Below are 22,216 nucleotides of genomic sequence, written 5' to 3' on the forward strand. Positions count from 1 at the left end.
TAGTGTCTTTTCCAAAATTTTGAAAATATTCATTAAAGGAAATTGGGTCATTTTCTAAAATATGAATGAGGTCTATTTATTCCTATCAGGGACAGTTGTTGTACATGTTATTATGAAAAAAATGACTGTAACACGGGTTGTTTTGTAAGGCTACACAAAACGTTTCCTCAAATAACAATCATAGACATTAGAAATGTCTTTTTCTGTAAGAATGCATGTCCGCTTGTGTTGTGAGTTGTGTCTCGTGTAACATTCAGTGTGTGCATCGTGGAGAAGCCGCTGTGTGCCATACATGACTCTAAATAGCTTATACACACTCTGGTGAAACATACATTTTGTATAGACAAGGAAGAATAACACTTCCTGGTGAGCTGTGACATCTCCTTGCAACCGTGTCTGTTGTTGTGGAGGAAGGGCTTAAGGGTGAATAATCAATAGACACCCACAACAGAAAGAGACAGATGATTGATTAGGGCAGTTATGGTCTGGATTCATTTAGTTGTTATGAATAAAAGCTGATTGGTCTGATAGATTTCCTGATAGATTTTCTTGTAATTACACGCTACTGTTTGCCACGTGTCTGGACGTATTTCAGTTGTACGATCACCGGTACATCAGTGTAGGTGAGTGAGTGAGAGGTGTGAAGCTGGCAATTACCAGAAACTATTTTTTAACAGTAGTGGGCAGGAAAAGTGCAAAAGACCTTGTGTACATAACAACACCGAACAACATCTTGAATTTTCTAAAACAAAATCATTTTTCTTTTTTTTTTTTATGCTAAAATGAACCACTTCTTCATTTGAAGCAGGCATTTCCCTTCAAGTGTGAATCACGGTGTGACATATTTCAATTTCAATTTGTCCCTTCAATCATTTCATAAGAATAAGCGTTCCTTTTATTGCCTCAAATGGTGCGTCTCTCATTCTGCAACAAAGCTCATCCTACTGGCTTTTTCTTGGTGTGAAATGTCTTTGAGGATGACTAACTGCTCCACAGCTCAACAAGAGACTACCACCGGCCAAGGGATGATGTCATCACTACTTTGTAGACAGACTAATTGACTCTTTCTTTTTCTTCTCTCTCATCCCCTGTTTGTTTCTTTTGATCATTCTTTCGTTTTTTCCCTTCTCTCTTCTCTCATGGGCCTCTCCTCTTTTTTTTCCTCCCTCGTCTGCTTCTCTGCTCTCTTTCCCACGTCCCTCCTTTTTCCCCACCTCTCCTCTCTCCCTTCCCTACTCACCTCCCCATCTCTCAATCTCTGCTTCTTCCTCCTCAGTCGATACTCTCGGAGGTGGAACAGGCTGTGTAGGAGGAAGTGCCGGGCAGGGGTCAAATCGCAGGTTTTCTATTGGCTGGTCATCTTCCTGGTTTTCCTCAACACTCTGACCATCGCCTCTGAACATCACCAGCAGCCTCAGTGGTTAACAGATGTACAAGGTACGTGAGCACACGTTTTATTCTTCCCTTGTTTCCTCTTTCCAACCCCTTTCCTCTTTCCTCTTTTCTTACTCTCCTGTCTTTCCTCCTCCTCAGACATAGCCAACAAGGTGTTGCTAGCACTCTTCACTGGTGAGATGCTGTTGAAGATGTACAGTCTGGGTCTGCAGGTCGGTTATTTTTCCTCAAAATGAGTTGCATGGGAAAATATTGAATTGTTTGTCAAGAGAAATGTAAACTCCCGTCTCAAGTATTTGCTCCCTTAAATCTCTCCAAACTCTCCACAGGCGTACTTTGTTTCGCTCTTCAATCGCTTCGACAGCTTCGTAGTATGTGGAGGAATTCTTGAGACCATTCTGGTGGAAACCAAGGTCATGTCTCCTCTCGGCATCTCTGTGTTGCGCTGCGTACGCTTGCTGAGAATCTTCAAAATAACCAGGTTAGTTTAGACGTTTTGAATTTCGACGATTATTGAGTATCCCGTTGCCCTTCCACACACACAACATTAACATTTGCAACTATTGTCTTGCCAAATGTCCTCGGGATGCTCATAAGAAAGGAAACAAATAAAATGTCAAACATATTCAAGTATGTAGTGTGTTTATGACGGATAAATGTTTAGTTATCTTCTTTTACATCTGTATGTACTTCTGTTTGTGTGCATGCACACATGTTAACCGGATGTCTCTCCCACAGATACTGGAACTCCCTATCCAACCTGGTGGCCTCCCTTCTAAACTCTGTTCGCTCCATTGCTTCCCTGCTGCTCCTGCTCTTCCTCTTCATCATCATCTTCTCCCTGCTCGGCATGCAGCTGTTTGGGGGGAAATTCAACTTCGACGAGACCAGACGCAGCACCTTTGACAACTTTCCCCAGTCTCTGCTCACCGTGTTTCAGGTAATGATACTGCAAATGTTTCTGGTCTGCATCTTGTGTTTCTGTCTTCTATTCTCAGCTTGTGTGTATAAAATGATGACTGATTTTCTCAAGATTTGAATTCAATTTCTTTCTTTCTCCACAGATCCTAACGGGAGAGGACTGGAACTCTGTGATGTACGATGGTATCATGGCGTACGGTGGACCGTCTTTCCCCGGCATGCTGGTCTGCATCTACTTCATCATCCTCTTCATCTGCGGAAACTGTATCCTGCCTCAACAGAGCCCAACATAAAGTAGCTAGATGACAGCCTATATGAAGTGGATCTGAAGAGAGGTGGAGGGGTGATGAGTGATGACAAGAATCAAAAAATCAAAAGTCTGGAGCTTGTTTTCTGATTCTGTTAAATTGCATCCTATCAACCACATAACATTGGGTCTGGTTGTGATTTGAATTAAATCTTACCCCTATTTAGGATGTGGAAGCAGGAGGGAAGGGTCTGTTTTGCATGATATCACTCATGAAGCCCTCACTTAGTATCTCTACTCGAGCAGTTCAGTGTCTTTCAGATGCAGAAAGATTACTAATTATCCACCAACCACACACATGATCTGGTGGGTCAGCAACATCCTTAGCTTCAACCCTCTGAACAGATATCTTACTGAATGTCTTCTTGGCCATTGCTGTCGACAATCTGGCAGACGCCGAGAGCCTGACATCCGCCCAGAAAGAGGAGGAAGAGGAGAAGGAGAGGAAAAAACTTGCCAGGTAAAGGAGAAAGAGGAAGAAAGACAGGTCGACAGTTAGCTGACGATAAGTCTGACAAACATCAGAAACAAATGGTTGGATGAGAGAGAGGGAGTGAGAGAGTTCTCCCAACCTCAAGGCAATTATGCCGAGAGACATTTACGGATGCGGATACTGGAGCCTCGAAATCGAAGTACTAAAAATGCTTAACAATTAGAATATGAACATATTATTATGTTTTAGAGACAGGCTGACATTTGTCTGCTTTGCTTTTTTGTCTAAACCAATTTTATTGGGTAATTTTAGCGCCTCATTCAGTACAAAAGGTAATTTGTCAGCAATGGTAATGTGAGATTTTAGAGCAGCGGAGGATGATAGTGTCCCCCTCAGTGGCACAAATCATTAAATGTCTCCTTTTTGGTTGCAGCCTGTATTGATCTGCTAAAAACAAGTGTGATGGAAAACAACCACTTGAGTGCGCACTCTGTGTTTGACTGTGATTATAACAGCACTGTGATTGAAATACTCCCCATCATTGAAAATCTAAGTGTTTATTTATTTAGTTAATTTAGATGTGATTTGATACACATCCACGGATTAACACGGGGCTCGGGTTAAGAGAAGGGGAAAGATGCTGATCTTCTTTTCCTCCCTTGTTCTCCAGGTTGGCCAGTCCAGAGAAACGTCATGCCAACGAGAAGCCGCCTCTGGAGGAGGAGAAGAAGAAGGAGAAGAAGAAGAAGAAGAAGGAGAAGATAGAGCTGAAGTCCATCACCTCTGATGGAGAGACAAACACTGCTACTAAGGTACACACACACACACACACACACACACACACACCTCAAGAAAGACAAGTGTGTGTGTGTTGTCAGATAAATGAATGAGTTGGTAAATAAATACAATGCTCTGTGTCTCTGCAGATTACCATGGATGACTACTGTGGAGATGAGAGTGAAGAGAAGAACCCATACCCTGCCAATGATTACATAGGTAACCCACAAACCAAAGCGATGTAATGTGTTTATGGAGGAATGATTAGATTAAATCCAGATTAAAATGTTTTTTTTAAAACAAGGTTGCTGTCCTACAGACTTGTGGCTTTTACAGGAGAATGCAGAATCGGATCACAATCTCTTAGTTCGTGGCAGCTTGGATGTTTACGACATTACGGCTAATAATAATACTCTCGATTCAGAATATAAATGGGATTTTCACTTCTGGAACCTTCCTTTCTGGCATGGCTGGCTGGTGATATCTTAGGTCCAGCAACCTTTAATGCATTGCTTAATATCAGTGTCAACAGGTTGCAGATGTTCCTTTGTGTGACTTTCTGCTAAGGCACATATACTTTAAGCCAAGCTCCACTTATTGTCAGCATTTAATTTCCTCCTATTTACTTTAACTATTCACTTTTTCCTCCCTCTCATCAGGAGACGATGACGACGAAGAGCCAGAGATGCCAGTGGGCCCGAGGCCGAGGCCGCTCTCCGACATTCAGCTGAAGGAGAAGGCCATTCCCATGCCCGAGGCTCGCGCTTTCTTCGTCTTCAGTCACACCAACAAGTAAGAGGACACTTATGCCTAACCTTCATTTCTTCCCCCCTTTCTTCTGTTTTTATCTAATCTGTCTGTCTCTCCCTGTATTTTTCCATCCTATTTGTTCCCTTCTCTATCTGATCCTATAAAATGTCCTGTTATTGTCGTAACAAGTGACTCAAATGTGTTTTTCTCACTTTGTTTGTTAGATTCAGGGTTCTTTGCCATAAGATCGTCAACCACAACATCTTCACCAACCTCATCCTCTTCTTCATCCTGCTCAGCAGCATCAGTCTGGCAGCAGAGGACCCGGTCAAGAATGACTCCTTCAGAAACCAGGTAACACACACACTATAAAAAAACCTGTATTAAAGTATAAATACGGCATAAACACATATTAGGCCGACTATACATTAAGGCACAGACAGAGGCAAACATCGTAGTCATCATTAGTTGCCCACACATTCATTCTGTACTAAAGGGATTATAGCCGACAGCAACATATAGAGGAACCAAAGCTTATTGTGACCGGTCTGTTACACTTAATGAGATTTCTTCCAGAGTACTGTAACCACGATTAACTTCATGTTAAGAAGATGTGAAACGCCTGTTAAGCTTTGTCTTGTCAATTGAACTCTATTTTTTTTTTTTTATTGAGCCAGGCTGGCAACTTAACATTATCACATGCAGCCAAGAAATATGGTTGAAATGTTTTATTTTTTACTATTCCACATTTAACCAAGACTGTATAAATTGTAGTGGCATATATTGATTTGCATACAGCAGCTGAGACTGTGTACTCTGCCTTAGGACAAACTGTTAAATGTCAAAACATCTACTATTTGTATCCATGGAGACAATGTCCTCACTGCAGGTACAGAGCATCACCATATTGCTTATGTATTAATGTTGTTTAGTGTTTATGGGGGTAATTTGTGAGCTCAAGTCTAATGTAAAGCCTGAGCTCTGTGTGTGCTGTATGTGTGTTTGTGTATTTTCATTCTCTCAGTGAGCAAGACCCCCTCGGAGCTAATAAAGATCTGCTTTATTGTATTTTCCTTGGTTATGGAATAGGCGGCTGGATATTAGTCTACCTCAATGGAACTTACTCTGAAACCTTAATGAAATTATACATCCTGTTTTTCAGATGCCGCTCTGTTTTCTATGTCTATTTTAGTCCAATCGGAATTCATTATCCTTGGACCTGAACCTCAGCGTTATTATTTCAGCGTGTTGTGGAGTCATCCAGGACGATGCTACAGCTGACCATAAGTTCAGCCTTAACCCCCGGAAAACTGCACTTCCTCCTGTTTCTCTCTTTGTTGTTAACCATGTAAACGATTCCATGGAAGCGTAGACCTTTACGCAGTTCTTTTGTTACTGGTCGAATCTAAAATTGGCAAGAATGCCGGGTCGCTTTTCATTGAGTTAAGTTCTAAAGGTTGCCGAATTCATTCAGCCTTGGAACATGTTGCACAACCTCGGTCACAATTTTGTCTTCGGGTTAGTATTATAACAAGTACAAAGGATGACATAATGAAAGCCATTGAACATTGTTTTAATCCCTGTAATGATATTGTGTAGTGTACATTAGTCATCATGGAAATGGTATCTCTAAACTAAAAACAATGATTCCCTTTGTTGCTTTTTTAGATCCTGGGCTATGCAGACCATGTCTTTACTGGACTCTTCACCATAGAGATCATTCTTAAGGTAGTATTTAGTGTTTGTGATGTATGATAAGGGGTCCTTATTATCTGTAAGTGCTACAGTATTCATTTGAATTACTTTCATGAGGTCCCAAACATATTTTTACACAGCTTCCACGTGTATGATGGTAATAAATAGTCACTCAAATAACGTCAAGTATGTGTCCTTGGCAGTAAACCCTCCTTTAAAAAAAGTTAAAACAATGACCACCTACTCTCAGATAATATTAAATCCCTGCTCAGTGTTAAAGATAAGGCAGCCGGTATCACTATGCATCATATGTGCTCCCCATGTTCACTACTAACCTGTGATTTAGCCTCTTTAGTTGACTCTAAATCATGAACTTTGACCCCTACAGATGACAGCCTATGGGGCCTTCGTCCATAAAGGTTCATTCTGTAGAAACTATTTCAATATTTTGGACCTGGTGGTTGTCAGTGTGTCTCTCATCTCCTCTGGAATACAGTGAGTGCAATTTAATGTTTGCTCATGCATGTTTTATACTGTTGTCCCATTTAAATCATTCGCTGCTTCGGCATATTTTAATCAAAATTGTGTGCACTGATACAACCAACAGTTTTTGGAAGCAATTCCAAGCGACTTCACCAGTGAAGCTTACAACATCATCAAACATACATTTGTGTTATTACACGTTAAAGGACCAGACTAGGCTGCCAGATAATGACGAGTGCATGAGACACTAGTCCAGTCCAAGTCGTAAAGTGAGGAAAAACGATTTTGTTAATGTAAATTGCCCCATGCTTCACACTTCTCTCTATTCTCTAACCATTTTACACTTCATTACTCCGATCCCCTTTTTTCTCTTTGTGATGTTTATTAAATATGTTCACTACTTCTCGTAGCAGTTAACTCCTTGAAATGCTGTGATATTTCTGATGTTTAATATGCTATGCTACACTCTCTGTCTCTAATGCTTAATAGACTAGACGTCTCGACGTAAGTCCATATTAGTCCGCATTAAGAACCCCCTTAACAAACCTTCACCTTAACTGTGTAAAGCTGTCACTCTTTTGATTTGGTGTTTCTATGGCCTTGGAGAGTTTTTTTCGAAGCCTTCTTCGGAGCAAGGGAAACAAACATAAGGTTGTAATCTCTGATGTTAAGAGCAGGCGAAGGTTTAATGGGATTATACTGTAATGATAATAAATGGGTGATTTGCTATTACGAACACATGGTAGGCTTTTGCACCAAAAATATCTCTATACAGGCGTCAGCATAATTGCTTTTGATGCAGAGATTGTTTTTTTTTTCTGGGGGGGGAGTGGTTCCCCTGTGTCCTCTAATGCTATAGTCACCCGTCACATCTAGTGAATGTTAATATGTTTGGTAATCTACTCTTTGACATATTTGTATGTCTCAGTTGTCATGTTTCTGGATAAGCTGAACTCTCCTGGGCAATAGAAACGGCAGCTTAATGCTAAAGCTCAGTGGTTTTTCCTGTTAAAAGTAGTAAGTGTGTGGGATTCGTCTTGAAAACATTACAGTCAAATGAATTGTGATGTTGCTGCATTTAGTGGTGTCTATAAACAGATTTCTTTTTTTTTACTCCAGTCTCAGTATTTACTGTACATTTTCCTTCAGTACTGTGACTACCTAATATCTCTCTGGGGATATACTTTAAATGTATACCTCTCTTGCCATGTTTCCATTCATGTATCTGTGCACGTTGAAGTAACGCAAAACTTCATAAAGATGTTAGTCATTTAATATGCAAATCAGCAGTTGCAAAACAAATAACAACATTCAGTAAAAGGTCAGATGTTTAAGCTGTCATCCTGTGTAGTCTCATGATATTGTGTGTTGACAGCATGAAATAGGGCTAACATTGGTTCACATAATAGAACTATGGCAGTGTGGCTGATTTGATACTATTAACCTCTTATCTCTGGACGTACATTTTTTCCTTTTTATGGAAAGGATTTAGAATCAAATAGTGTGTAACAGGTTCATCTTTCCCTTCAACCCAGTTAACTGAAGCACAACTTTTGTATTTTTGCTACATTTAAAAAAAGTTTGAAATTCACTTCACATTTGTCTGGATTGTATCACTATAGGATAGTGGTTTGACTGATATGTTGCTGATGAAATCCCACTCCACATGAACTACCTTTAACTGCCCTTAAACTTTACCTTCCTGTGTAAAATGTTGCACAACGGGTCTTTCCTTACTTTCTGTTTAAAAGTCAACACAGAGTAATGTCACTCCCTTTAAATCACTCCTTTAACCGTCTAAAAAAGTCACTCCCTTAAAAGGATACATTGACATTTTGAATACACTTTTTTTCCCTCTGCCTTTGTGACACCGTAGGAAAAAGTTTTTGTATTTGTTCTTCAGTTAACTGAATGACTGGCTCATTAGCTTTGCACACTGAAATCAGAGGTAAAAGAATATGGCAAGCTAGAATTGCATCACGTTTGACAGCCGTTAACGTCACACGGTAAAAATACACTTGGGAGGCCTAGTTCAGATTCCCAAAGGACCAATATTCAAGCTTTTTCCAAACATTTATTGTAAAATTCAAAATGTCAAGGTATTCATTTGATTCCTTTTGGTTAGTATGTTAAAACCTTTTCCTTTGAACCTTGTTCTTTAAAAGGTCACACGCTGTTTGATCTTTGGCTTAAACTGACACTCTCTTACAGCACAATGACTCTCTGTTTGCCTGTCTGTGTTTTTGTGTTGGTCTACCTGTGTTGTACTTGTATGTGTTTGTCCATGAAGCACATGTATTTGTGTGTATTTTATTACATAAACACCTTTAGAGTAGTTTTTAGTACTATTGTAGACAAATTATACAAAAATTATGATTAATGGCCCCTAGTGACACGGTCCATATCCTGATTTTGATAGATAATTAGTACTCTTAACATTGTCAGAGGAGGTGCAACACGTATAGTATATGATCATTCCTTCAGTAATAATTATTTACCAAACCAGATTGTAATCCAATTATTTAACCACCTGAATTTAGCCAATAAACGTTGACTTCTTGAGATTAATGTGCACGTCTGCCGATCTCCTGTTAAACATCTGTCTATATTATACAGCATAGTGGTAAGGGTAGTTTGCCCAGTTTAATCCTAACTTTACTTATCATAAAAAGAATCATGGTTATTCTCAGTTATTATTTGTTTAAATGTCGCTTTATACTTTTTGTTGAGTGTCATGTGATTTTGCCTCAGTTGTTCAATTTACTTGTATCTTGATCATTTAAATTTACTTAGCTTTTGTGTGTTGTCTCGATCTCTACAGTTTTTCTTTTTAAACTCATGCTACAGTTTGTGTTAACAAACTGCTATTCATTGTGTGTGAGTTGTCTCAACCTTGCAAATGTGTCTGAATAGTAAAATGTGTGTTTGACTGGTCAGTAGTTTAATTCCATGTGTGTTTCAGGTCCAGTGCAATTAATGTGGTGAAGATCCTGAGAGTTCTGCGAGTGCTCAGACCACTGAGGGCCATCAACAGAGCCAAAGGACTGAAGGTTAGAGCACATAATACATACATATTCTCTTTTTAACAAAAAACGCGACACCCTAATACTCACTATCGTTTTTGGGGCGTTTTTCCAGCATGTAGTGCAGTGCGTCTTCGTGGCCATCCGGACCATCGGCAACATTGTCATCGTCACCACGTTGCTCCAGTTCATGTTCGCGTGCATCGGAGTACAGCTCTTTAAGGTAAGAGGAAAGGAGGGAAACGTCTTCAGTGATAGTGTCGTAATCATGTTTTTTTTATCAATACTGAGTTGTACATTTCTATGTTTTTCCATCAGGGCAAGTTCTTCTTTTGTACCGACACCTCTAAACAAACTCATGCAGGCTGCAGGTAAGAGATCCCTCCTGCAAGCAAGCTCGTTGAACTCTCTCTTATAGCATAACTACTGGATGAGACGTGAATACATACATGTGTGTGTGTACTTGTATTTACAGGGGTTCCTACATTATGTATAAGGATGGTGATGTGGGGAAGCCTCAAAGAGCCCAGAGAGTGTGGGAGAACAGTGACTTTAACTTTGACGATGTCCTGCAAGGCATGATGGCTCTGTTTGCGGTGTCTACCTTCGAGGGCTGGCCAGGGTGTGTGTCTACATACAAACACAATTTGTTTTGATCTGCGTACTGTATGTACACTGTGCGCTTGCTTTTTCGTCCTGGTATCCTACCCTATACTCTCTGCGAATTAAATCTTTTTACTGGATTAACTGAGGGTTAAGTGCCTTTCCTCTCCCCCTCTTTCTGTCCTGAAATCTCCACCTTCCTTTCCGTCAATGAATCTGTCCCTGCCCTCCCTCAGGTTACTGTACCGGGCCATAGACTCTCACGCTGAGGACGTCGGGCCCGTCTACAACTACCGCGTGGTCATCTCCATCTTCTTCATCATCTACATCATCATCATCGCCTTCTTCATGATGAACATCTTCGTCGGTTTCGTCATCGTCACATTCCAGGAGCAAGGAGAGCAGGAATATAAGAACTGTGAGCTGGACAAGAATCAGGTAGTGTTTGTTTTATATCAACTATTACTGGATTTGTGCACACTGTTGTGTGCGTATAACTGCAGTTTTTATGCCTTTGTTTAGCAGTAAGACAGACATGAAGCACAAGGTTTCATGTTAAAGTAGAGGGAGAGGGAGTGCTGTTCTGACTGAAGTGGGAAAGTCATTTTGTCATTCAGGAGGCACAAGGGAGTGGGAATGGAGGCCAGGCAGTGGGGGTGAGACATGGGAGAATCTGGAGAGGCTGAACAAGAGTTTTAGGGGCTGAACTACTTGAGGAGTGCAGTCAGGAGGGAGCTGCAGCAGTTCAGACAGAAGATGAGACTAAAGCTTAAAGAAAGATCCAAGCGAAGTCCCTGCAGCTGTGTTTTCTGTGATGATCCGTGTCCCTGCAAGAACAAGGAAATGCACAGAGAGGATGGAAGAGTAGTCTGGGCTGGAAAACGCTTTTCCTCCATGGTGGTCTGAGTACAGAGTGAGGAGGAGTTGGGGAGCTACATTCCCAGACACAAGTTAAAGGCAGATGTGTGTTTGATCATGCTCATGTGTTTGTGTGTGTGTCACAGCGTCAGTGTGTGGAGTATGCTTTGAAGGCACGTCCGTTGCGTCGCTACATCCCCAAGAACCCTTACCAGTACAAGGTGTGGTATGTGGTTAACTCCACCTACTTTGAGTACCTGATGTTCACACTCATCCTTCTCAACACCATCTGTCTGGCCATGCAGGTGAGTCTCACACATACACGCTCACAGAATGCAAGTACGCTCTCTTAAAATGGGGTAAATATTACAGTTACGGCTTTAGAGAACTCCCATGAAGCCCCCTTCCTTTGTTGGACAATAATGATTTGTTTATGTGTCTTTGCAGCATCATGGACAGACCAAAAATTTCAATGATGCCATGAACATCCTCAACATGCTCTTCACTGGACTCTTCACTGTGGAAATGATCCTTAAACTGATCGCCTTCAAACCCAGGGTAGGTCCACTTCTCTAGCTACCGAATAGAATAACAGTAGAGTAGAGCAGCATAGCAAATATTAGATCGAAAAGGTTTAATCTACTTACTATTACTAATGACTTACAACCAATGAATATAATAGAATAGTCAAATACTGTACGTTTAAGGCATTGACTCACATGTAATGCAAATAACTGCTCCCTGATGTTGAATTGCATATTCATAATCCCTATTTAATTTCCTCCAGATGTTAATTGCCATATTGTGGATCTAAAACATGATTAGTGGACGGCATCGTGTGGTTTTTAATCTCACTGCTCCCTTGTTACCCTGCTGTTGTTGTTATGTAGCTGTCTGGGTTTATTGGTCCAATCTGAGCACTTCCTGGTGCATCAGGAGGTATCTAAACAGTAACAGATGGGAATGCCTCCCCCTATTACAGCAGGGTTATCGGAAAATACTCTAATATTATATTTTTGACTCTATTGTTGCACAGTGCAAGTTGTAAATCAAAAGTTGAGTAACTGTGTCACTTTTACACATTATGCTCATTAGAATCAGTACATCAAAACCAAATTCTAAACTATCGATTCAAAATACTCCAGGTTAAAGAAAAAAACGTTATTTTTGAGTGTGAACAAATTCATTTTACTTTTTATTTATTTTCATATGTGAAGTTAATTGCTGTAAGTTATTTGGTGCAATTGATGAATGGCAGCACCAAGTTTTTGGGAGCCAGAGTTTTTTTTAAACTACTAATTATAACTTAATTATTTTTGTTTTTCCAATTAGCTATAAAATCCAAATCATGTTTTACAAAATGTGATCTTGTATAATCATGAAAAATAGTTATTTTGTAATAACTTTTGAAAATAATGATCTACTTGGACCATTTAGGCTTGGGAATTGACCTCACGCTGCGCTGCATTATGTTATATATTGTTCCTCAAGTAGGGTTCATTTAAACTGATCAGATCACATTTTTAAAAGCAGTTTTGCAACTTTGTTAATCTTTACAAGCTGATACGTCTTCTCCTTCTTTCATGCATTAAGTCTATATAATAAGTTAAAGTGCAGCATGTCGACATGTTCCCGAGCCATTTGAACAATGCTAACGAAAACGTAACGCACTTCATTTGTGCGTGAGTGAGATGTTTGTTTTTATTGGCTTGACTTCGGTAAACTCTTCCGGCACACACAGAGGACCAGCTCACTAACACTTTTACTTCCAGGTATTACAGTCGTCAACACACAAGTGGAATCAGCTCCAGTAACATTTGCTTTATGGAGGAAAAAAAAACATGTGCTAATACCTTCTAACTTTTGTACAGGTTTCACTGTCTCAGCCTTGTTCCTCAGGGTTGTTTTTTTACTGTGTTGTATAGTTCTGAACATCTGAACACATTGTTGATTTTATTTGGGGTCCACTTTCCTCTCAACCTTTATAAATGATATGTGTCTAAATAAGTTTGTCAAATCAATTGAATGCTGTTCATGTTTAACCCTGGTTTGACATTCATATTCTTACACCTCCAAACAACTTAATTTAAACCTCTATAGAGTCTAGAAACCTTTTATGGTGATCCCTTCACTCCTGATGTCAGACGATGAAGCTTAAAATCGATCAATTAGGTGGTATTTGTTTGTGCATACCTAATTGTTTTTCAGGGAAGTTATACAGTTCTTCTGTTGGTGAACCGCAGTATATACTCTAAGTCGATACTAATGTAGAAGCCTCACATTATCCAGACAGTGATCATTCTAATTCCCCTGCTCCAACTTCCAACCGTCTTCAGACATGCAATAACTAACAGATTGTTGCACAACATTGGAAGTAACATGGTAACATCATTAGCCTTCCTAGCCCACAGTGTTAGAACGAATCTGAATGTGCTATGGGAAAACAATCAGCCCTGAATCTGAATGTAATTTGCTTTACAGTATATGGAAATGTTTCTGAAAAGGCCAATGCGCCAGGCCAGTTTCCAAATTACCCTGGTTAGATCTTGTCTGCCTCTCCGAATTCAACTCTAATGAAGCTGTGTCTCTACACCAGAACATAACAAAACCCTTCTAAGCTCCTTTTACAGTACATCAAATCTATTTTTTATTTTACCACCCTAAATAATACTACTGTTTTGGCTTAAAGCTTTGTGGATGTTTTTCATAAATACTCACTTTGCACCGCTAATGGTGATGAATTGCTTTCAATAAATTAAACAAACAAAGTGAGCTTCCAGTATAATCACTGCCACAGCGTTGCCGACTTAGATAACTTCCATCTAACACGCCACAACAGAGCAGGAAATCTGCACTTGATGAACAGATAGTGCAAAGGAAACAAGTTGATTCTGTTCAGTAGGATGAAAATGTGTCCTTTCATGTGTCGGTTCGTCAGCTGATTTTGTTGTTCCGTTTCCTCAGTGTACTGTTTAACCTCATACCACCTTAATAGGTCTGCGAAGTGGCAGCAGATGTTGTTTTCCTTCTAACCTACCTTTCTTACCCTCCTCCTCCTCCTCCTCCTCCTGCTCACCTCATCCTGTGTAGGGGTACTTTAGTGATCCCTGGAATGTGTTTGATTTCCTCATCGTAATTGGCAGCATAATAGACGTCATTCTCAGTGAGATCAACGTAAGTACGATGCCCACTCTCACTCTCCTTGTCGCTCCCTCTTTCTCTCTGTCTTGTGCCCTCTCGCTTCTTCTGAATCTTTCATTTCCTGCCACTCTCCTCTCTCCTTTGTGGCTATTCTGTGGTGTGTTGTCCTGTCTTTTCTCTCCGTCTCTCTTCCCTTTTTCTCTGCCTCTTCTTTTCTCTCCTTCCTTCTTCTCCTTCTCTCCCTCCATCTTTAACTCCAAGATGGCCGCTGCTACTCAGGGGACCCCCTAACCACAAGGGGTCCTGAGCAAGAACAAGCTTCTTCCTGGGTATCTTAAAAAGTAGAGAGAACAGAGGCCGGGTTTAGCATTGAACACTAAGGGTTCCTGCCTTGCGTCCTCCTTCCTTATTCCTTACAGTATCTCAGATGTTGTCGGGTTCTTAATTTTTTTGTCCACTTCATATCAGACTGTGACATGTCCTCAGGTTTTAACTCCCTCACTAACTGAACTAACTCACTGACCAATCACAAACAGACTTACACGTCATCTTTTTTAACTACAGCAACAGGGACATTTTTTTGTTGTGGTTTTGTTGCAATTTGTTCTGTACTGTTCTTGTTGTTGACATTTTCCTCTCATGGACAAGCATGACCGATCGCCGCTGCTCTTCCTGCTGTCCATCTCTTTTAGACTGCCCCTTCTTTTATTTTTTTGCTGTTGAATTTTGTTGATTCTTTTCCTCTGTCCTCCTACTAAAAAAACTCCAATGCTCATGTATATAATGTTTTTATCTTATTTTTCTCCTCTCTCCTTTAATTTCCGTTGTTTCCATTTTTTAAATGTCTTATGTTCTGTCCTTTTCTTCTGTTGTTTTTCTGTTCTTTCCACCCCTACGCAGCATTATTTTGTTGATGCATGGAACACATTTGATGCCTTGATAGTTGTGGGTAGCATTGTTGACATAGCGATCACTGAGGTTAACGTAAGTAGTCCAACTCCTTCCCTCCCTTCCTGCCTGCCTGCTCTGCCATTCCCACACACACACACAAACAGACAGAGTGCCGATACCCATCTCGCATGCTTTCAAATGATTAGGAAACTTCAGCTGCACCGCATTTGAACTTAAGAGATGGCTGAAGCAGTCTGGCGGAGAAAACAGCCAGATGTAGTGCAATCAGAACAGAGCGTTTAAACATGTGAAATACTGAACAGTTATGCTTGGAGAACTTTGAGCCTTGACATCTAAATACCTTTTGACATCTTCAGTTTGATTTAAGATTAATATGTTGGCTGTTGGGGAACTAACATTGTCATCACTCCATTATATCTTGTTAAAATGTAATGTTAATAACAATGGAGGCTGTAAAACAACACGTTTCACAACTTGTTGTCGATGATCTCCCCCTTCCAATTCCTGCGCTTTTATCTTCTCCAGCATTTCCTGTAGGTTTTCTAATATTTGAAACGGCTTCAGATAGGTATTCATGCCTCGGTCTGCTGAGCATCAAAAACTATTGCACTTGCCAATAGAACCTATTGCATTCCCCTCAGCACTTTTTGGTTTGCTCTCCCATTTATTTGATCTTTTATCATTGCCACAGGGGATAGTGTCCATTCCCCTGGTTTGATGGACACTGTATAGCATGGCAGATGTAAAGGTGGCATATCCAGGCCTGATACTGTATGTAATGTTTGCTGAAAAGATCCACATTTCTGGAATGAATACTGATTTTTTTTTAACAATGGTGATTTGACCTTAGGGTCCTGAAACGCTCTCAATTCATAAATCACCAGAAATCTTTAAATTGAAATCAGAAAAATACAAGTTGCAGTTTGTTTGTTTTTGTCTCAACAAGAGTAATGTGGAACATTACAGATATGGGGAACAATTTGATCCATAAATGGATTTACTCAGGACCCATGAAATTTATGTAAATGTAGGTATGAATTCATTTATTATCGACATGGAGGCCCTATGGTCAACAGTGGGGCTGAATAAGAATGAATATCCCAAACACAAGTCCAATGTTGAGTGTCTATCGTATTTACACTTCAGGGATAATTGGTGTTTTATTCATGTGGTATTCAAAGTGCTCTTTGGCAGCAGAATAGGCTGAGAACCATGCAAACTGCAGAGTGTGTCTGGACATAACTACTTTTAATTTAGCGTTAGAAGAGGCCAAGTTTATCTGTGTGAGCTGATGCTATGATCAGTCCAAAATGTCACATGAAAAAAACATTCTTTTGTGGCTTTTTTGTGGGAGAGTATCAGTCATTTCCATTTGATGCCTCGACTTCTATCTGCCAAACATCTCAAGCAGCAAAAGGAAAATTCCTCAGGGGACTGAAATTAGCTCTCTGAGAGTCTAACTTTGATATACGTTTGATATTTGTTTCAGCTTATGAAGACACTTACACCAGCCCTTGCTACACTGTATTTCCAAAAACAAGTTAGCGCGTTTCCCAAAATGTTCCTTTTAAAGAAAACTATTTTAATTCTCAGGTTAGACTGAGCTGTTGATGTGTTTAGGCTCCAACAGTTTCTGATTCGGCCACATCGATTATAGACACATTTCTTCTACATGGGGATGCACATTATAAGTATAGGTTTGCCTAAACTGCTCTCACACCCTCAGCCTGCTGGTTTGAGTTATAGAAAAGATATGCACACATGCTCACCGGTATTTTCCCCCGTGGTGGAATGCAGTGTGTTTCACCTCAGACAACACTGGTCAGGCATACAAATGTGTGTATGAGCTTGGCTGTTGTTTTCGGGCCTTTAGAAAGGGAATCCATTTTTCCCCATGAGAGGCTGACAAAGCTGCTTAGAAACCACAGCTTGTAATTTTGAAAACTCTACTTGGATATTTCATGTTTCATTCAATTATTCTGTCTAGTTATTACATGATTGTTACGTCAGGGGAGTGAGGAGGTGATAGAGGAGTGTATAAATATATTCATAGACACTTAACAGAGACATTTCTGTTGGGAAGTGACAATATAAAACCACTGATCGTTCAGCCACCTTTTATTCTGAGGTTCAATGGGCCGGAGATATACATCTTTGTCATCAATACAAGTCACTGATGCTGCACTTAACGCTTTGGTTTGGATATCGCCTTTGATTTGGTTTGATTGATTTTGTTGATTCTTCCTGAATGTTTCATTATTATCCTCTCTCACCCCTAACCTAAAGGCATGGCCCAAGTCTTCTTTTTCTTCTTCTCTGGTGGCTTTTAATGATTTGCGTGATGAGATGCCCAAGCTACCTTTTCTATTTGTCTTTTTTAAGAAACCCTCCGCACTTCAATCCTGTGAGAACTCTTGTCTGTTTTTGATCTGGGACCCTGTCACTGAGACATTTTAGATTCTAGCCTGCTACTGCATTTACCCAGGCGATGAAGCACAGGTGAATGCTTTCTAACGTACTGAGCAATGCAATTAGAAACTAATAGCAGCAACTTGCCAACAGCTACCTCTCTGTCATTGCATTCCTAAGTACACAGCGAGGTGCAGTAACAGGCCAGCTTTTAAAATGTTATCACTTAAAGTAAATATAAAATGGCTAAAATCTCTCGTTTGAGTGCACCCACTTTGCTGCTCTGTTGGGTGCTTGTTGACTTAGATTAGCTGCACTTTTTGTGGTCATCGAATCAGAATACTTTGTTAATCCCTGGGTCTCTAATTCTCCCCAGCAACCTGCGGGTGCTTCTTAAATCCTGTCTGTTTTCTTTTACGTCTTTGTTTTGAGTAGAAGTAGTGTGAATAGATCTGTAGTGGTTTGCTCTGAGCGGTGTCTTGCGGACGATGCCAGTATGGACTGCATCTATTTCTTTCTCTGTCCGGAATGCCTTCTCTTCTCCATCTCTCTCCTTCTCTTTCTGAGCTTTTTTCAGTTCACTTAACTCTTCTTTTATGGATGTTTATCTCTCTCTTTCTCTGTCTTCTCTCTCCTTGGTTTGCGGTGCTGCTTGCTCACCTGAAATGCAAGCTGGGTAACACGGGTCTCTCATACTTTTCATATATCCTCAGAGATAATCCAATTATCTGATGTATATATGCGTGTGTATACAAGTTAGTGTTGTTTTTCTAATGAAGATGCACTTTTGTGTTTCAGTATTACAACTTAAAATGTATGAGTCAAACCTCAACCTCAATTCGAGGGTGATAATGTTCTCAAGAGACCCGTTTTACCTTTTGAACTGACTGAACCGATGAAATTGTTGCTTGAAAACACAACATGCAATGTGAGAAAACGGCTCACGGTCATTGTAAATGAGCTCATAAATCCGAGGAGCTGCAACTACAGTTACTCACATCCGCACTGTAGTTCAGCCTGAAAGGAATTCTGTATATTTATTTACAAATTGACGGTTTTATTTGGTTAAATTTAAAACCCATGTCCAGATCCTTGAAGTCCGCGCTAGACTCTGTAATTTGCTTTGTGTCGCTTCATAATAAGAAATATGATAACAAGGAATGATTTGAGTTTAATCTTATGTGGTTCACAGCTTCGATTTCACATAGAAAGTGAAGCAAATTCAGATTTTAGTTATGCTTAAATTGACTCATCTGGTCCTTTTTCTTTATTCGCACACAGACACACAGACAAACACACACATTCTCCCATATTTCAATATTTATTTAGTCTGCACTTAGTGTGTATCCGTGCCATCATCCCTTCCTTTCTCCGTCCTCCCTTCCTTCCTAGTTGTCCTTCTCCCAACTTTCCTTCCTTTCACACCATAATGCCTCTGCTCTTCTCCTTAGACATGTACACACACACACCATTTATCCCTCCCCAAAGAGTTTGTGCTTGTAGTACAAGTTTATAATGTATGTATTCATAAATTTGTGTGTATGGCTCTGTTAAAATTCCTTTCATTTCTTCATTATGTGGTAAGGTATTTTAACAGGACCAACACCAAAGAGTAAACAGCCCCTGAGTCATAGATTAATCTAGAAGTTAATCTATGACTCCCAGTGATGTAATATGTTGTAATACCAGAGAGGACCAGTGGGTGTCTCCTTACAATATGTTATCTTTGTGCTTCTCAATGTTATTTAAATACTAGTGGGCTCCAGTTTCCAAAAGCATCTAAAATCACCTTTGTCTGACTGAGATGATCTTAACTTCAACCTTTTTTATTGTGGTATTCTGATGCACCTTTGACCTAAAAGTAGGTTCAAGTTCTAGTTTCACTTGGATCTTGGCTATTTTCAGGTCAGAGAAATGCTTGAATAACACATAGTCAAAGGAGGCATTGCCCTTTAATGCCATGATGCATTTGGTAAATGTAGCCTGAGTCAAGCTAAAGCTTCAACCACTGTTACTGTACTTTAGCTTCAGCTGGCAGAAAGAAAAACAGATAGCTACAGAAGCGCGCCTTCTATCAGCCATCATACACACAAGCACATGGGCTCACGTACACCCTCAGCTCTTTCCCCCCTTTGTGGCTGCCCCAGACCATCGTTCAATATTTTGGCCCTCAAGGCGTTGGACAGCGATTTCAGCAATAGTTTAAACTTCGCACATGTTTTAATCTTCTAGTGCTGTGATTCCGCCTGACGTGGTCCTCACGGAGGATGGGTTCAGTCTCCATTATGTAGTAATATCTGGCAGGATTCTCCCTCCTGGCCCAGATGATATTTATATATATACTTTTTTTAACCTTTTCACCATGTGAGAGTTGATCAGAGACTGGACCCTCAGTAGCCCGGCGGTTATTGTAAAATTCTTACAACTTTTCACATAATAACACTAAAAGACACACATACTGCACACACAGACACCAAGACACACCAAGACACACCAAGGCGCTGCTCTGGTGCTGATCTTTGTTGCCTTTCCTTAAAGCCAGCTGACTCCTCCTCGTCCTCGTCCTCCTCCTCCTCTTCGCCCTCCTCCTCCTCCTCTTCTTCCTCTCACCCCCCTGTGGTAAGGCCAATGGTACGCTCCGACGGTAACCTCGTCCGCCTCCCTACCTCCTCCACCATCCCTCCATCCCTCCATTCTTCCATCCCTCCTGCTACGCCAACCATGGTATGATCCAAAACTATTGGCTTTTCCATTCGTCCTGTCGTCTCTCCTCTGTCGCTCCCGCTGTCATCTTCTGCAGCATGTCCAGGGTTTATGTAGCTGTTGTTTCACATGCTTCTATATGTACATATATGTGTGTATGGTGAAGGACACTGTTTTCTGCAGGCCTAGTATAACCGGAGTGACTTTCCCTGAGTGACTATTGTTGTTGCCCTGGTGCCCGCTGCCCCCACCTCCCCCATGGCTTGCAACTTGCTCCCCCTTCCCTTATGGATGTGGTATCTTTAGTGCTTCGTCATGAGTGCAAGCCATCATGGTCACGCTACCACGCTGTCTCTCTTTCTTTCACTCTTCTCCACTGGCCTGCTGTCTATCTGATCTATCTGTGAACCTGTCCATTTGTTTGGATGTCTCTGAATAATTCACACTATTCTTCATATTCAGACTCTCTCTCTCTCTCTCTCTCTCTCTCACTCTCTCTCTCGCTCTGTTACACTTACTGTTACTGTACCTCTCCCTCTCACTGCCCCACTCTGTTAATGGTGCAATGGTCCCCATTGTGGTCCAGTTGTGGTATTACTTGCATTACAGAATTTTGACTTACTCTCCTCAGAAGGATTTGCCATTTCCGGCACATCTGTCGGTGGAGTTTGGAACAACGCATGTCTTGGGTTACTTTTCAACACACCTGCATCACCAGAACAATGTGATGTCTACCCTTATAAAGCACTCCCAGTTATCCCAGAAATATATAACAATGCAACTTTACAATCTTTGATTTCTATAGAACATTTTTAAAAACAAGATGGGTTATTTCTCTGCTCTTGAAAAGTAACATATGACATCTGTTATCCCAAACTTGCAGCTAGGTGTGTAGGGAACGGCTAGTCCTTTTTAGGAGCTCTCTGTGTTTTCTCTTTGGGATTAGCATAAAGAATTGATGGCTTCTTGGAAAAACACAAATGGCATCAAACAGATTTAGAGGTCAGGTAGGATGATCTTGTGTTTATTTATCACAGCGAAGGCAGATGTAGCATGGAACGGCATTGTTACGGTAGAAGTGCTGCATTTCTGTGTGGTCAGCTTTATTTTATGCATACTGCTGTGTAGTTAGGTGTGATTGCGTAACTGTTACTGCTGTCGGTTGCTGATGATTTGGTAGTTGTATGAACGTTATCTTTGGCTTCGCCCTGCTGTTTGGAGTATAATTTGAATAGTATAATGAGTCCTTAGTTGATGTGTTAACTGCATAATGCTTTTACACAAATCCTGATGTCGCCTTTGTTTTTTCTGCCTTTTTGTCCGTGAGAATGAGCAGCAGCAGCATGAATAACTAAATCCGTATTAGAATAGCACTCAGCGAGATGGCTGAATATTTCATCATGGAGTTATTTCCTGTGGATGAGTTTGGGACAATAGACAGTTAGAAAGCTACAGTGCCTCTCAAGCTTGTACTTTAGAGCTTTACTCAGAAATATTTTGAATAAACTGCAACTTTTCAAAATAATGCAAAAAAATGGATAGGTTCTGCAAATATAATGATCGCAGGGGTGAAAGAACATCATAGTAAACTAAAAGTTAAGATGACAACATTAACCACCATACCCGGCAGTGACTGCATTGGGTATTAACATCTTTATCCACCTGAAAGTCATCTTTGGATTGTTTGTCCCGGTGGCCAGTTACTCCAGATAAACAATTAGCCTGCCTGCGTGATTTATCAAGACAGGAAGTTGCCTGCAGGCTAAGATTTTTGTACTGTATCTGTTGTGAATTGTTATCAGTGAT

General features: G+C 40.5%; 1 protein-coding gene across 6 annotated transcripts in view; it reads left to right on the forward strand.

Annotated features, from left to right (window-relative positions):
* Positions 1–22,216, forward strand: part of cacna1c (calcium channel, voltage-dependent, L type, alpha 1C subunit) — a 170,093-nt gene that overhangs the window by 122,960 nt on the left and 24,917 nt on the right. For 3 of the 6 annotated variants that reach the window (XM_031859304.1, XM_031859302.1, XM_031859303.1), the window contains 20 exons: positions 1,277–1,437; positions 1,534–1,607; positions 1,725–1,876; positions 2,134–2,335; positions 2,460–2,580; positions 2,969–3,083; positions 3,727–3,868; positions 3,983–4,052; positions 4,493–4,625; positions 4,808–4,937; positions 6,252–6,311; positions 6,667–6,773; positions 9,724–9,811; positions 9,900–10,007; positions 10,103–10,155; positions 10,260–10,406; positions 10,624–10,825; positions 11,392–11,550; positions 11,693–11,803; positions 15,287–15,370. In XM_031859304.1, the coding sequence (XP_031715164.1) occupies positions 1,277–1,437; positions 1,534–1,607; positions 1,725–1,876; positions 2,134–2,335; positions 2,460–2,580; positions 2,969–3,083; positions 3,727–3,868; positions 3,983–4,052; positions 4,493–4,625; positions 4,808–4,937; positions 6,252–6,311; positions 6,667–6,773; positions 9,724–9,811; positions 9,900–10,007; positions 10,103–10,155; positions 10,260–10,406; positions 10,624–10,825; positions 11,392–11,550; positions 11,693–11,803; positions 15,287–15,370 (2,419 nt within the window). Of the gene's footprint in view, positions 1–1,276; positions 1,438–1,533; positions 1,608–1,724; positions 1,877–2,133; positions 2,336–2,459; positions 2,581–2,968; positions 3,084–3,726; positions 3,869–3,982; positions 4,053–4,492; positions 4,626–4,807; positions 4,938–6,251; positions 6,312–6,666; positions 6,774–9,723; positions 9,812–9,899; positions 10,008–10,102; positions 10,156–10,259; positions 10,407–10,623; positions 10,826–11,391; positions 11,551–11,692; positions 11,804–14,335; positions 14,420–15,286; positions 15,371–20,245; positions 20,432–22,216 lie in introns of all 6 variants that reach the window. The other 3 variants (XM_031859298.1, XM_031859300.1, XM_031859301.1) reach the window with 2 other exon arrangements.

The sequence above is a fragment of the Anarrhichthys ocellatus genome, unplaced genomic scaffold (genome assembly GCF_004355925.1).
Source record: "Anarrhichthys ocellatus isolate YVR2014 unplaced genomic scaffold, GSC_Weel_1.0 scaffold21, whole genome shotgun sequence".
Lineage (NCBI taxonomy): Eukaryota > Metazoa > Chordata > Actinopteri > Perciformes > Anarhichadidae > Anarrhichthys > Anarrhichthys ocellatus.